This window comes from Carlito syrichta, unplaced genomic scaffold (genome assembly GCF_000164805.1).
Source record: "Carlito syrichta isolate Samal-C Ts95f unplaced genomic scaffold, Tarsius_syrichta-2.0.1 Scaffold301542, whole genome shotgun sequence".
Classification (NCBI taxonomy): Eukaryota; Metazoa; Chordata; class Mammalia; order Primates; family Tarsiidae; genus Carlito; species Carlito syrichta.
In genome coordinates this window covers 669,204-684,760 of record NW_007245638.1, presented here as the reverse complement: position 1 = coordinate 684,760, position 15,557 = coordinate 669,204, and the positions used below count along the sequence as shown (strand labels likewise).

At 43.6% G+C, this 15,557-nt stretch overlaps 1 protein-coding gene across 2 annotated transcripts in view; it reads right to left on the bottom strand.

Moving 5' to 3' along the window:
• TENM2 (teneurin transmembrane protein 2) overlaps positions 1–15,557 on the bottom strand; it is a 517,874-nt gene that overhangs the window by 135,716 nt on the left and 366,601 nt on the right. Inside the window, exon 9 of one of the 2 annotated variants that reach the window (XM_021710791.1) lies at positions 15,066–15,278. In XM_021710791.1, the coding sequence (XP_021566466.1) occupies positions 15,066–15,278 (213 nt within the window). The remainder of the gene's footprint in view (positions 1–15,065; positions 15,279–15,557) is intronic. The other variant, XM_021710790.1, reaches the window with a different exon arrangement.

Below are 15,557 nucleotides of genomic sequence, written 5' to 3'. Positions count from 1 at the left end.
GGGTCAGAAATGGCTTTTTAAAAATCTACTAGTCTTTTAAATATTCAATATTGATTTTGATCTACCTGGAAGAGTTAAAATGTCACACTTGATTCTTGATCATCAATTTCTGGTTCCAACTAGTTCAGGGAGCCATTTCTTATGCTTTTCTGCTGGGTGTTTAAAGTTTTTATCCCTAGGAAAGGCTATTTCCTTTGACTCTAAAGAAGAGTGTCCTGCTTTGTGGGATCGGATGGGAAGCTGGCAGCTATGTCAGCCTTTGTGGTCCCAACGCCAAGAAGTCTACTTATCTCTCCGACTCATACATTTAAAGGGCCAAGTGCTTCCCTGGTTCTGCGTTGGCCTCCTCTGAAGGATGCTTATGGCATGCCTGCATGCAAAGAATGTGAATGATTCTAGCAGACTATCATGCTGGGAACCATTCCCAGGAATCAGTAGCCTGATCTGAGACCATTTAGAAGGAAGAGCAAGGCAATCTAGAAAATGCAGATACTTGTGCTGTGCTGTCCTAGGGAAAAGAATGGATTTACACTGCTGAATTGCAGTCTTCTCTCTGGGTTATGCCTGCAGCGCTCAAAGAATTCCCCTGAGAAAAGTGGGACATAGAGCATATACACTCACAGAGCAGAGGGGAGGGTGCAGCCCAGGGCGCCTGTGTTGCAAAGCCCTTCAACCCAGTCATACAGGGAAAATTGGTGACTGTGCAAGAACCCCGCCACTGCCTGACTTTCTTGGGTGCTCTAGCCAAGGCAACTCAGAGAAGATTCTTGATCCTGACCTCCACTGTCCTGCTCTAGCCCTCATCTCTATCTTATATTCAGGTCATTCCTGTTAATACATTGTAACCCAAGAGATGGCTGTATGTCAGCTCTGTAGGGGCCTTTGTAATTGTAATTCTACCAGTCTAAGAAAGAAAAAGGGACACAGGGTTCCCAAGCAGCACACATTATTAGGCACTGTTAGCAAAATACAGGTATCCAGCATCCTGAGGATACCCATTTGGAGTCTCCAGGTCTTGAAAATTTGCAAAAGTAGCATTTCAGAGCATGACACCAGACAAATGACCGATGAAGAGACACGTTGTAATGGGTACAGATGTACCATGCTGGGCCTGCCAAGAAGCTGGGTGGACGCACATACACGCATGCACACACAGACATGTACACACTCACACGCACAACAGGAATTAGCCACTGCTCGGGTCGGCTGGTATTTACTGTTGAGATTTGGGGCTTAGCTGTCAATTGGAGCAGATTGAAGGAAGATAAGAAGCTGAAAAGGGCGGCAAAGGCGGCACTCAGGAAATCCTGCCCATGCTTTCTGAATGCTCTACTGGCCAATTGTGTAGACCCTGGATTTAAACCAATGAGTCCCACCTAGCTGCCTTGTGTAAAATACTTTCTGTGGCTGCTCATCATGTATTCTGGAGAATAGCTGCCTGCCTGCTGTAGGGCTGACTGAGGCAACACAAAGTCTTTTGAGCTCCTTGGAGAAATTCACCATGCAAATGCAAAGTATTACCATTGTACCATGGCAGTGAGACTCTCACCAGCTTACACCAGTCACCAAGGACAGATGGGGCATTGAACAAAAGAAGCCCAAGCTGTCCCACTCTTAATCCAGGCAAATGATGTTTCCTCCTTCAGTACTAATTCTGCCCTAAAGGTGAGTGTCCATGGTCACAGATGGGTGGTCCCTTTGGCCCCAGTCTTGTTGGAATTTTATTAGATTTTAAGTGGCTTGCTAACATTTGAACATTGGGAGAGCACGCATAACAATCCTGATTTCTGGTCACTCTTGAAAAACTGCGAATTTTGGAAAAACCTGGCCTGCCTTTCTACGTGACAGTGTTCTGTTGCAGCTGGGTCACATCCGCCTTTCATAGAAGGGATGTTCACTTTTCAGTTTATTACCGCTCACTTTCCTGCTTAACGTATTCACTAAACACCACTCTTGCCTCGGCCATGTAGGGGCATTTGAGCTTACAACTCTTCCTATAGGTTCTGCCCTCCCTCTCCTTTCCTAAGTCAACAGAGATCCTGAATTCATAGCATCCTCATTATCCAAATGGCCCACAAGATCACCTCTGCCAAGGGGAAATGGGAAGAGAACTTTGGTTTCCCTCACTCCCTCCCCTTGCTGGTAATTCCACCGTAAAAGCCCAGTGTTTCCTTACTTAGAGATGTCCAAGCGGTAATCCGACCAAATTAGATCATAAGCATCTGAAGGTTTCCATAATAAATAAAAAATAGATATAGCTAAGAGAAGATGAGATTTAATTAATGAGTGTTATTTAACAGAACAAGTTGTGCCATATATGGAGGATTAAAAGATAAACAAGGATAGGAGGGAAAATCAAATTTTAATGAGTTGCCATCTCCATCTGATTTAACTGTGTTTCCTCCACTGTGGAAAATATTAACACTTATGAGGGAGGCATTTGTGTGTAGCCACACAGTTTGATACCTGCCCACTTTCTTTTATGCAATTACATTGTGTTTCAGATTTAATTTAAACAACTATTTGAAGTTAAAGGCTTCTGTCCTTATGTTGATCTCCTTGGGAAACAGTGAGCAAGGGACAGTATTGAAAAATAAGTCACAAATTACTGGCAGAAACACCAGGAAGGTAGACAAGAGCAAATTCTCAAGTGGGCAAAAAGACAGTTGAGGTCTGAAATTGCTGTGATTACCACCCTCTGCAAAGTATGTCTTTTTTCCCCTGCTGCCTCAGTGATATTCACATGGAGGGACCCAGGTGTCACACCCAGTACAGTGCTGACACATGCTAGGCACTCAAAAAATGTTTCCTGAATGAATAGAGTTGTTATTGCTCATCTGGAACCAGACAGTGGAGGTGTAGACCCCAGACATGGTGTACACGATGCATGAGGCTTTCTTGTTGATGTCTGGATCACCCATGCTTCTGCATCCAGTGGTTGGGCCATTTCTGTATCTTGTCCTACTTTCCTCCCATTCCTTGTGTTCTCCTTTTCTAAAGGAATAGAAACCAGGAGTCACCATGACCCTGTCTTGGAAAAGACAAGTAGGAGGAGTGCCATGGACACCTGTGAACACGTGAGGTGTAGCTCACCTGGCCTCTCTTCCTGGAATTTTGGGCCCTTTATCAAGCACAGTTGTTTGTGTGCTATCTCCACTTTCTTTTCTCTCCCCCTCCTCTCCCCCCCTCTCATCTTCCTTCCTTCCTCCTTCCTTCTTTCCTTCCTTTTTTATTTTTGTTTTTGGGGTCTTACTCTGCCACCCATGTTGGAGTGCCGTGGCCCAGTTATGGTTCACCACAGACTTGACTTTCTGGGCTCAAGCAATCCTTCCTCCTCAACCTCCCAAGTACCTGGGATTTCAAGCACGTACCACCACACCCAGCTAATTTTTTATTTTTTGCAGAGATGAGGTCTTGCTATGTTGCCTAGGCTGGTGTCAAACTCCTGGGCTCAAGCAATCTTGCCTTGGCCTCCGAAAGTGCTGAGATTACAGGTGTGAGCCACCGTACCCAGCCCACTTTCTTAATCATTCACTTTGTGAAGATACATTTGGGAAACTATGGTAAATGCACGAAAGTGGGGCATTATTGACTTTTATGCCAGCAGTTATGAAGTAACAAGCATATGTTAAGTGTTTTCTGTAGGTGGTGTTTTCATAACAATAGGACATAAGCATTATTATTCCCGCTTTACAGATGGGAAAAACTGAGGCTTATTAAAGAAGATATATGACTTGTCAAAGGTCACCCAACTTGTGGGTAGTTGGATTTGAAGCTAGTCCTGTTTGATTCCAAGTTTCGTGCATTTCATCTTTTTGCTACATAGCTCCCTATACCGCTCCAACCTCTGAATGCACAAAAACAATAATAAGAAAGCATAGACAGGTAGTGTTAATAGTTGACAAAGAGGAAAGATGTTCTATTCTATAAACATAATGTGGGAGATGATTGAGAGTTTGGAGTGGGTTTTGATGTGTATTATGCATTTCAAATAGTTTAGTGGTGGGAAGACAGTTTTCTGCGCTAGGGTCTGATGACAATATTTCCTGTATTAGACTCCCAGAGAGCAGATCTGTAAGTGAAAGGATACAGATCTTTCTTGGCACCATTAAACAGAAATAAAAGGTAAATCAGTTCATATTCAAAGTATAGTGAGAAGTTGATAACAACACCCTTAAGGGACCCAGCTTGACTTGCCTGCATTTCCTGGATTAACAGGAAAAAGCTAGTATCTCACACCACTTCCAATATCTTCACTCTCTTTTCCTATTCACAGGAATTGCAGTCATCAGTGACAGCTGGGATTCTTGGGCTCCCACACACCCAAAGTAGAGAAACAATCTCACTACCCTGGTGCCAGGATGCTCTCCGCAAAGCAGGAGCCACTGCTTTGAGTTTCGTATCATTAGAGAGAATGTGTTTCAGATGTGATAGCGTGACCCGTGATGGACAGCCTGCTAACTTGTTGGAATAAAATCAGGTATAAACATTTCCTCTGTGCTTGCGAGGTGGTTATTTTATAATCTTTGGGGTCTTCCCACCCCCTGGCATTGTTTCTAGACACCTAGACAGGGCCGTCTGGCAATCCCTCTTGAAGTTAAAGTATAATTTTTGAAGTAAAGAAATGCAATTCACACTTATCAGAGCCCGTCACTCAGATGACCCTTCTGGGCCAAGCTATGCCCACCTGCATTGCTAATTTGACCAGGTGAAACTGCGGCTAAATTTGGCATTTGGAGCCCAGGATTCTTAGTCCTTTTAATTCCTCCTGGGTAGAAATTACGTGGGCTTTCTGTCTCTACAAGGTGGGTTAACTCTTCCCTCTTCTGGGGTCGGGCAGGATGTAGTTTTTGTGATGTTCCGCTTGCACCGCGTGGTGCTAGGTCTCATGCATGATTAGAGAGAGCAGCCTCAAAGAGCCATGCCAGAAACCACTTGGAACCCAGGGTCCAGGGGACATGCAAGCAGTCCCCTCTTCATTCCAACTGGGATGTGATTATTACGAAGGAGGGAGATCACAGGGACTCTTGTATTTGTAGCTGGGCTGGCTAAAAATGAGGCAACCCTTCACCTAAATGAGGAGAAAAAGGATTTTCTTAAAGAGCCGCTTATTTAAATGGTAGGGGTCCCGGCTGAGTTTAAACTGGGATGCAGAGACTGACTGGGCTTAAAAAAACTTGTAAGATCCTCCACTGTGTTGGGCTGAGGGAGTGAGTCTGAAGGTGAGGAAAGGTGAAGAAACAAAAAGAACTCCAGGGTGTCAGTTCCCCAGCCCAACTCTGGGCAAAACCTTGATGGAACGGAGAGGAGCTGTAGGCAGAAAGTGAAGGACTGTTTTCTCAGAGGATCTTTGGAGCAGCTGATGAAGTGGGGGAGAGTGGTGTTCTCTCTTTCATGGAGGAAACACAGTAGGACTTTGGTAGAGTAGGCCCTGAGGGTGCTGGCTGGCACGGGAGACCGCACCACTGGCCAGGCCCTCGGCAGGAGACCGCACTCCTGGCAGGTGTTCTCTTAGGTGGAGTTTGCAGGCGGTGGATTTCAATGAAGGGATCAAGCTTGAAAAATTTAAAAGGGCTAAACAAGAGCCCATGAAACACCCTTGGAAACTTCTAGAGACCCCTGGGGTAAGAGTGGGGAGTGAGCTTTGCTGTTATGAAGAGCCTTGAAATTGGAGAGGTGATGTGAATTATTTCTTATTTGTGAGACAGAGTTGTAGGGCTTGGGGTAATTTGGGTTCTATCTGTCTTGGAATAGCTCTCATGAAGGACTGGAGTGTGTCTTGCTTCTATCTTGAAAATGTCTCATGTCACCTAACAGTCTCATTATGACCATTTCTTCAGCTCACTTAGAGAATTATATAGACCTCTGCTGAATTAAGCTTTAAACTTGACACTTATTGGTCAAGGCAAATCAACCACACCTTCAATGGTCTGAGAACAGACAGAAAGTAATGCCACATGGACTAGGGAATGAGGTTATTTGTCGAGAGTTCCTTGGTGATGGCAATGGGAAAAGACTGGACTCACTCATTAAAGGACCTTAACCATCAAAAAAACACTGGCTGGTAGTGTTTCATTACTGTGCAGATGCTTTCCTTATCACTGAGGATGAAACTGGACTCTCCTTTACTGATTACAATAAAAATATGTTTTTAAAAACAAACACTTTACTTAAAACTAGGGATTTTTTTTTAATTAGAGGAAAGATTAGCTAAATGCATTTTCTCTTGTAATTTAATCCATTCTAATTATCCTGAGACTGTTTATGATGAAATGCTTAAATTTTGCCTAGCTGCTATTTCGTGTGTGCTCTTTATTATCCCACAAATGAAAAAGTTCAAGGATGGCCAATGTGATGGTTGCCTTTCGCGGGTCTGATTATAGTGATGCATAGAAATGTGTGATAAAAAGGACAAAGAGGCAGTGATGAGCCCCCATTTTGACTGGCAGTTTTTCAGAACGATGGCACCCTGTTTTCCAAAGGCAATAAAGGCAAGCCTTTTTGAAAGAGCTTATGAAATAGAATGCTATAAAAAAAAAGAGGGCTGATAAAGACTGAACCCAATTAGGCAGGAAACTTGGGGAAGAAATGCAAAATCTGTTTCTTACATGAACATCTGGGATATCCTGTATGGCTCCTGATAAGCCAGGAGATGAACCAAAGAATTGCAAAGAATCCCCAGATGTTACACACAGGTCATGCTCCAAGGAGCTGAGCCATTGCAGCGTGGGAGGAATAAGGGTAATTGTGAAGTTTATTGGGCTGAATGCGGACAGAGAGTCAATGAGAGTCTTGATTTTCCAGAAGGCATATGTGTTACTTGATCGAGTCAGATTCGGATCTCCTGGGTTATTCCTTGATGCACAGGGGTATAATCTTGGAACCCAGAGTTATGATGTGAAAAGGAGTATGAAAAGGAGAGAGCAGGACAAAATGTTCTAAGACACTGATGAGGTGGTATTCACAAACTTGAGAAATGCCAAATTCCTTCTTCCATGTACAAGCAGGCTGTCTGGGAAAGTAAGCAGGTCCGATTCCACATAAGAGAGGCAGTTTATGCCAGCAGGTCACATAGCTAATCTTTGCTTGGAAAATGGGTAGTGACTGAGTGTTATTTTTGACATGCTACTCACTGCCTGATGGATTGAAGGCAGATTAGTGAAAAGGAAGTTGGAAGTGTCAATGTTTTAGTGAGAATTTTATTTTGAAGAGCCTCCCTTGCCCTTTCATTTATCTTTTGTTGGTACCAAACAATGACGGTGATCACAATGACAATCACTTACACCGATTTGGCTCTTATTGTATGATAGGCACTATGCCAAATTCTTTACATACACCCCAGTGAGATAGGTACTAATTGGCATCTCCATTTTATAGACAGAGCAACTGAAGCACACAAAGGTTAGACAAGCTGCCAGGTGATCTCAGGTAGACAACACAAAAGCCTGTGTTCGTAAGCACTCTGTTATCATTCTTGCACTTCTCCAAATCCAAGTGAGGTAGATGTGGCTAGATGAACCATAACTTTTCTTTTATTAAAAAAACATAAATGGAAAAAGGAGAGGAAGTCCTGATGATCCAATTTATGAGAGGAAGTTTTTCAATGTACAGAAAGATTCCCTAGGTAAACCGGTGCAATTTGGAGCTGAGGTGAGCAGATAAACTAACAAATGAACAAAAAAGCACCATTCATTCACTACCATCAATAATTCAACAATGTGCCATCAACTGGGCAATACTCTGTGGTACCTATCCCTTGAATGTAAAGTCTTCAGTGTGTATTAGGGGCACCTTCATTGAAAATCGGCCTTCCAGAAGACAGAAAGGCTTGATTGCATTAGAATGGATCATTCATATGATTCTGCATCAAAAGTAATGAAATCCTAGAAATGGACAGGTCCTTAGAGATCAGCTCATTCAAGTGTGTTCTAAATTCAGTCAATCACATGCTGCTTTCGTGATATTTGCAATATCTGCACTATTTACTCAATATTTTCCTTTAAATTTACTCAGGCCTAATATCACTACCTACTTTTTCCTTATCCTGAAGCAATAATATCAGTATAATCATGAGTTTGATGTGCCAGTTATATTTTTTCTTAATACTGTTCTTATTTTTTAAAGCCCTACATAACTATTCAATAAGGTATATTTGTACACCAATGAAAAGCATCTCATGTTTGTGTACCATGCCTTGGAAGGCATTTATGCAGTCCGACCCTTTCGCTTGCCACATGAAGAAAATTAGGTCAGTATGGCTTGGTGATTTGCTCTAGGATACACAGAATGTTTGTGGCAGAGTCAAGTCTAGAACACAGATGCCCTTCTTTATCACCAATCTATTTTTCACGACACTGCAATGAATCAGATACCAAGTGATGAGAAAGATGCCCACTGCAATGATCTAAGGGAGCTCAGCTCTCCGGAATCCTCTTTGTTAATGTAAAATCTTTAGTGTATATTGTGGGAGCTGAGAATCATTAGACTTGAGAGGAACGTTGATTCTCTATAAAAGCTCAAGTGCAAAACACTCACTATACATTAGGACAATGCATCCCCCCCTTTTAAAAAATAGGTCTTATTCTTACGTTTCCCTTTCTTTTGAGTTTGGAATCTTCCTTATGATAACCATGGGTTTATGTTCTAAGAGTTCCAAACTGTTTTTGGTTATTTGCTCTTGTGAAATCAGGAGCACCTTGTATCAAGCTGTTGGCTTGTTGGGTCTGGCCCTGGCATTGTGGGCCACAAGTTCAATCAAACCGGATTCTTAGAAACAGTAAGAAAATGGTACAGAGGATGATGCAATTGCTGTCTCCCCACAGAGTGAAAACACCAAGAATTCATCCCCTCTTTTCTTTTCTGATGGGAGCTCATTACATGGGCAGATATTACTAAACTATATAAGAAGCAATGTAAAAAAATGCTTCTGTTTAAACTACAGAATAGTCGAGTCATAAAGTTGGAATGTAGTTTGTGTCTATCTTGTCTATTTTCTAACTGATGCTGAAAGCCCTTCTCATCTAGAATAAGAAAGCAAACACTTCCAGTAATGAGAAATTCACTACTTGTAAAGCAGTATTTCCTTTTGTTTTATATTATTTTTCCCCCCAGTGATGTGAGAATGTTTTCTTGTAACTTCTACCTCCCAGTCCTTATCCTAGGTTTGGATAAGAAACCTTGGTCAGACTGTAAGATCCAGACTCAAAGAAAACTCCTGGCACATGATGATTTCCGATCTGCAATGAGAAAGCTCTTATTTTGGCTAAATTGTGTGTGTGTGTTCGTGTGTGTGTGCATGTGCGTGTGTGTGTGTGTGTGTGTGTGTGTGTGTGTGTGTATGTGTGTAGAGGGGGAGGATCAACAGTGGAACACCTTTTGCACACTGCTAAAAGTTTGTTCACCATCTTTAACAGTAAAAGGCTATCCCTTTAGGTTTTCACTTAAAAAAAAAAAGAAAAAGAAAGAAAAAAGCACACAGAAGATAGTTCCAATAAGAGTTCCTGGAGGAATAGGTTAATTAACCAATCAGAGAATTAGCTGTTTCCACAGACCTGGTGGTAAGGATGGCTCCATGGTGGCTAATTTCATCTCAACTTGATCTCATTGTAGAGTCACGAAAGCTCAAATATTCAAGGACAATAGCTACAAGGGAAAGAAGTTTCCATACGTAGAATGTGACTGGAATGAGATGCAGGAACAGCTGTCCTCAGTCTGAAGTTGGTTAATTCTGACAGTTGCTTTCTTCCCAACCTGTTCCCTATTGTTCTGAGGCTTCTCCCTCTTGGACTGTGACCCTGTCTACTTCTGATGACAATCACTTAATCAGCACATCAGATCGCTGCACGGCTGGTTTTACCTTGGGTAAAGATTCATTTTCCTTATTAACATCACAAGAACTGATTTCTTTCCCCAACCAATTAAAGAGGAAAAATAGAAGGGCCCAGAGCGAGAGCAGGAAAAGAAAACTGTTCTGACTTGTGGCACCTGGGCAGGTCACTCAGCCCCACGCGGTCCTGGGAAGCAAGCCCTCATGATTCTGAAATGCAATCAGAGGTCAGGACCACATAGATAAAATACACAAGTTGGAATAACCAATGCACACATTACTCACTACCTAGATATCAAATGGTTCACCCAGAGTCAGAAAGTGCCCCGTGTTGGCAGAGTGTCTGTGTGGATAGCCCACATTCAGGAGATAATCACAGTAGTTCACAACCAGCATTTAGCCCCCTCCTTGTATTCCCTAGCAACAGGAATATTGATTTCTCCTTGTATTTTGCCCAATTATTCCCATTCCCACAAAACACACTAACATCTATTTTATCTCTTTGTAATTTGAAGCATTCATCTAAGTTTACTATAGCTCACAGTAATTTTGACCTAATAAAAAGTCTGTGGTATATAGACACCATGGAATACTATTCCGCTGTTAAAAAGAATGAAATAACGTCTTTTGCAGCAACTCATATGGAATTGAAGAATATCATCCTAAGTGAACTAACACAGGAACAGAAAACCAAATACCACAAGTTCTCACTTATAAGTGGGAGCTACACTAAGAATCTGCAAAGGCATAGAAAGTGTTATAATGGACACTGGAGACTCAGAAGGGGGAAGGAGGGATGAGATGTAGGGATGAAAATTCACCTGTCAGGTACAATGTGCACTGGTGGGAGTAGTGGGTATACTCAAAGTTCAGACTTCTTCACCACTACACAGTACAACCATGTAACCAAAAACTATTTGTACCCTCTAAAGCTACTGAAACAAAGAGAAACAATTTTTTGTTTCTTCATGCCCTCGTGTTCCCAGGATTAATAAGGGGTGGTGGAGGGTGATGGAACAACAGCCCACTTTATGATTATGTTTAAAGAATAAAACTCTTCTAATCACACAATGTGCTTTCTGATTTATTCTTAAGAGTAAACTGCAGCCTATCCAAATAATGCTAATACATTCCAAAAATACACATGAATTGTGGTTGCTCTGGATTCAAAGTATATTTCTTCTCTGTGCAGTTCTGCAGATTTTAACCATACCTTGTATTTAACTTGTTAGAAAGAGGTAATAGAAGAATCATAGCTTGGTAGAATCCAGTCTACCAGGAAGTTAGCTCTAACAGTTAACACAGAAATGTTGAGTCTGCTATTTAAATCTTCAGCAATCTGTCCTTAATTTCCAAATATAAATAGTTTGAGTGCAAATTCCAGAAGGGCATTTTGACCTAACATCGACAGATCCTGGTGCTTCCACTTGACTGAGTTTTAGAAGACTGTGCCTTCTCCCTCGTCCTTCCCCTCCCCCACCTCTCTTCCGGCTTCTTTCAGGACAATGAATGTCATCCACAAGGGCTGATGGGAATTGTTCAGCTGGCTATTTGCAATGACCCCAAGAAAATCACCTCACCATAACCTTTTGAAAACAGGCCACAGACAACCCCAATTACCAGCACTAACACCCACAATTCTGCCTTGCCCCAAATTTTCCGATGCACTGTTTGCCAACTAAGTGACATTTCATTTTTATTTATTTTCCTGTTTTCAAAATATAGCATTTGAGGCTGTCCTTCTCTCTCTATCGGAGTCCCCAAGGAGGAGGATTGATGCTGGGCTTGTAAACTGTGGCATTTACTTTAAATAAAATGACAGGAGTGTCCGCTCAAATTAAAAGACTAAAACTTTACGGAACAGCTCTGGGGGCCAGAGGTTGAAAAGCAAAAAAGCAATGATATGTGTATGAACATCTCTCTAGTTTTTGAATAGCAATTCTCAATAGCAATCAAGACATGAATGGCATTTTTTTTGTTGTTGAGAAAACCACAGTGAACATAATGAAGAGATAGCACACATCCTACTAATAAAACCACAGAGCCCTAATTCTTCACAAGAAAAGGCTTAGGTGATAAAGATCTTTTTTTTTTTTTGAGTTGGAGTCTCACTCTGTCGTCCAGACTGGAGTGCAGTGGCCGCTCCCGGCCACCGCAGCCTTGACCTGCTGGGCTCTGGCGATCCTTCCGCCTCAGCCTTCCGAGTAGCCGGAATTACAGGCATGCGCTACCACGCCTGGCTGATTTTTTTTTTGATTTATTGTAGAGATGAGGTCTCGCTGCCCAGGCGGGTCTCGAACCCGCGGGCTCAGGCAATCCACTCACCTCAGCCTCCCAAAGGTGCGGGATTACTGGCTGAGCCACCGAGCCCAGCTGATAAAGATCTTTATAACGTTCATATCATGAACTCTAAAGTCACAGCTGACCATAGCTTTGCATAAGAGGCCCTCTTGGGCCAGTTCCCTCTTCATTGTGGGGACTTGACCAGGCACACCAATGTGCACTTTCTCTACATCTCTTTAGAATTCTTGTGTGTCAGCTCACAGGTACATGAAACTTGAACCCAACACTTCAAGTAGCAGAAACATCTTTTTCCAATTCATTTCCCCAAGGGGCTAGCTTGGCTGAAACATCTGAGTTCCCTTGTTGGCCACATCCTTGCCACTCTCCACTGAGACTAGAGTTGCCATCTTCCCATCTCATTTTCAAAGGCCTGAAGGCATTTCGGCTCACTTATTGTTCAGTCTCCGCTTCCACTCTGATAACAGAAGTGGGCTCCTGATATCCCTCTAGCCATAGTTGGTGTCCTTTTCTTAATGGGAGTGTTGACCTGCCTCCCTCCCCTCCTCTCTCCCCATCAAGACTTGCGCAGCTCTCTAACACAAGGGTCAGCCAGGTTTTTCTGTGAAAGACCAGATAACAAGTGGCCCTGTGTGCCATGCAGTCTCTGTTGTGATTACTCAATGCTGAGATGTACTGTGGAAACTGACAAGACATCCATGAATGGGTGTGGCGGTACTGTTGTAACACTTTGCTTATGGTCCCTGAAATGTGAATTTCATATCATTGTTGTGTCAGGAAATATTTTTCTCAACCCTGAAAACAATGTAAAAACTATTCTTAGTTTGTAAGCCATAGAAAAAAAAGACTGCAGGCCAGATTTGGCCCCATGGCCATAGTTGGGCTACTCCTGCTCTAATCCATCTGGACTGCCCTCTTGTGAGCTATTTCCAGAGTAAAGACAGGCTGTAGGTAAGAGAGAGGCAGCAGGCATCACTGTGGGAACACTAACCCTTCCCTTCTCTCCCACAGATGTGGGAAGTGGGGGGGCAAAGGGGAGGCGAGGTTGGATTGTATGAATTAAGAGAAACTAGGATTACCTGTCTCAAGGCTGTTTTTTGACAAGAACTTCTGGAGGTGGGAGAAGGGGCCACGGAGGTATGGGAGTGGGGAAAAGTCTTAATGTGATTCACCCGGGCATGCAGTAGTACATCAAGAGAAATGCCCCTGACCAGGGGAAGCTATTGTAAGAACTGTCCTGGCATCGTGCTGGGCACAGCCCTCCCTTGAGAGTCTTCTGAATTATCCCTCAGACTCTGCAGGGAGCTGGAGATAAAAGCAGCTGCAGGGGAGCAGGACCTGGAGCATCATAGAGAGATTGCAAAAACAATTCACTGCCAACAGACTGTCCCAGCAGGGTCCCAGTGCTATGGTCGTGGCCCTGATTGGCACGCTGCCCCTCGGATGCCCAATTAGATGGAACTGGAGGAAACTGAATGCAGAGGCAATCTACTTGAGCTCTGCTTGACCCCCCAAATGAACAGCATGGGAAACTGAGTCTGAGCTCATGAGTCAGTCCTGGGCAAGTTCCTAATCCCATCTCTCACTCCAAGTGACCCATCTGTGGCTGGGGTTTTGGGGCTAGGACAGAGGGAGGGGTCTTAAACTTGATAGCTGGAATCAAAGGTAACCTCAAGGGCTCAAGGGGGTAAACATTAGTTTAGTTGAAAACTTTGAGGAGAGTTTCCGTGTAGGTGAGGATTAGCCAACTTGGTATGAAATGGATCCCAGGTTTGATTTAATTAAACAACAAAAACAAAAACTGGAGGTAAAATGATGCTCCAGTCTATAACTTTGTAATCTTGACCATCTGAGAGATAAGGAAAGCCAAAGACCATTGGCTCCCACTTCCTCTATCAAAGGGATAATTAGGTACATTCAACCTAGTATTGTCCTATCCCAAACCACAGTAACGACCAAAAAAACAAACAAGAACAAAAATAAAGCAACTTCAAAATTATTGCTTCTTAACAAAGAAAATGATTTTTTTGAGTCAGAGTCTCACTCTGTTGCCCCTGTTGGAGTGCAGTGGCACACTCACAGCTGCTGCAGCCTTGACCTGCTGGGCTCCGGCGATCCTTCCGCCTCAGCCTTCCAAGGAACTGGAACTACAGGTGCATGCTACCATGCCCAGCTAATTTTTTGATTTATTGTAGAGATGAGGTCTTGCCAAGTTGCCCAGGCTGAACCCATGGGCTCAGGCAATCCTCTCACCTCGGTCTCTCAAAGTACTGGGATTATAGGTGTGAGCCACCATGCCTGTCCAGAAAGTGACTTTTAAAAAACATTACTGGCTAGGAAGCTTATATAGAGAGGTGACTGAGTGAGAATGGAATGGGACCAGGGGAGGAGACATCTAACCATGGCAGTGGTGACAAGAAAGGTCAGGAGCTCTGTGATGGGGCTGCGGGACAACCAGAAGATGCTCCAACCTATTACAGTAGTCCCTGCTCCCCAGGGAGCCTGGGAGTCCTGCCTGAATCTAAGCTGGTCTAAAATAAGTGAGTTTACATTGTTGCCAGCAAGCAGAGATCCAGCAATCCACTCAGCTAGGAGAGGATTTAAAAGGCAAGAGTAGCAGACCACAGTGATCTGGGGTGCTTGCAACCCTCAGGCACTGACAATTTCCCATGCGTGTACATTTCTTCCTCCCCAAGATTGGTAATTTGGATGGATTTTCTTATCTGCTCCCGTCTCTTTTCTCCCAACCTGGAATCCTGGAAAGAAGAGAAAGTTCTTTCCAGTGAAGGAACCTCATTTTTCCCTTTCCCTATCCCCGGGTTGATTTGGAGAGGCAGCGGGATTGTTGGAGAGCACTTGTGTCCCTGAAAGAACAGCCAGTTGCCATGCGCGACCGTCACTATAGATCTACGATTTATGAAAATAAAGCAATATGTGCCTGTTTCGGTGCCTGCCGTTTGCCTACCAATGGTGCAGTGTTCACCATTCCAGCCCTCTCGGCATTCACATTTGCCATCTTTACAGGTCCCGTGCTCAATGCAGCGGGGGTGGCACACGCGCTGGTCACACGCTGCACCTGTCCAGCCCTCTTCACAGCGGCAGGCTCCCCCGATGCAGACGCCGTGAGTGCCACAGTCTACTGAGCACACTTCTGGAAAAAAAACAATGATTACAGCTCAACACCACCGCTGGCGAAACCCTCCATGGAGTCCAGACCACACACGTGGCTTGGGCCCCTAGAGCAGGCCCGGAGGCCCAATGGCTTTTGGAGGTTTGTCTCTCTGCTGGCAGGGTATGAATTTATCATTATGTCTTTTCTCTAGAGCCTTGGTTCTCAAAGTGTGGCCCCTAGACCAGCCATGTCAGCATCACCTGGGCACTTGTTAGAAGTGCAAATTCTTTTTTTCTTTTTTTTGAATAGAAGTCTCAC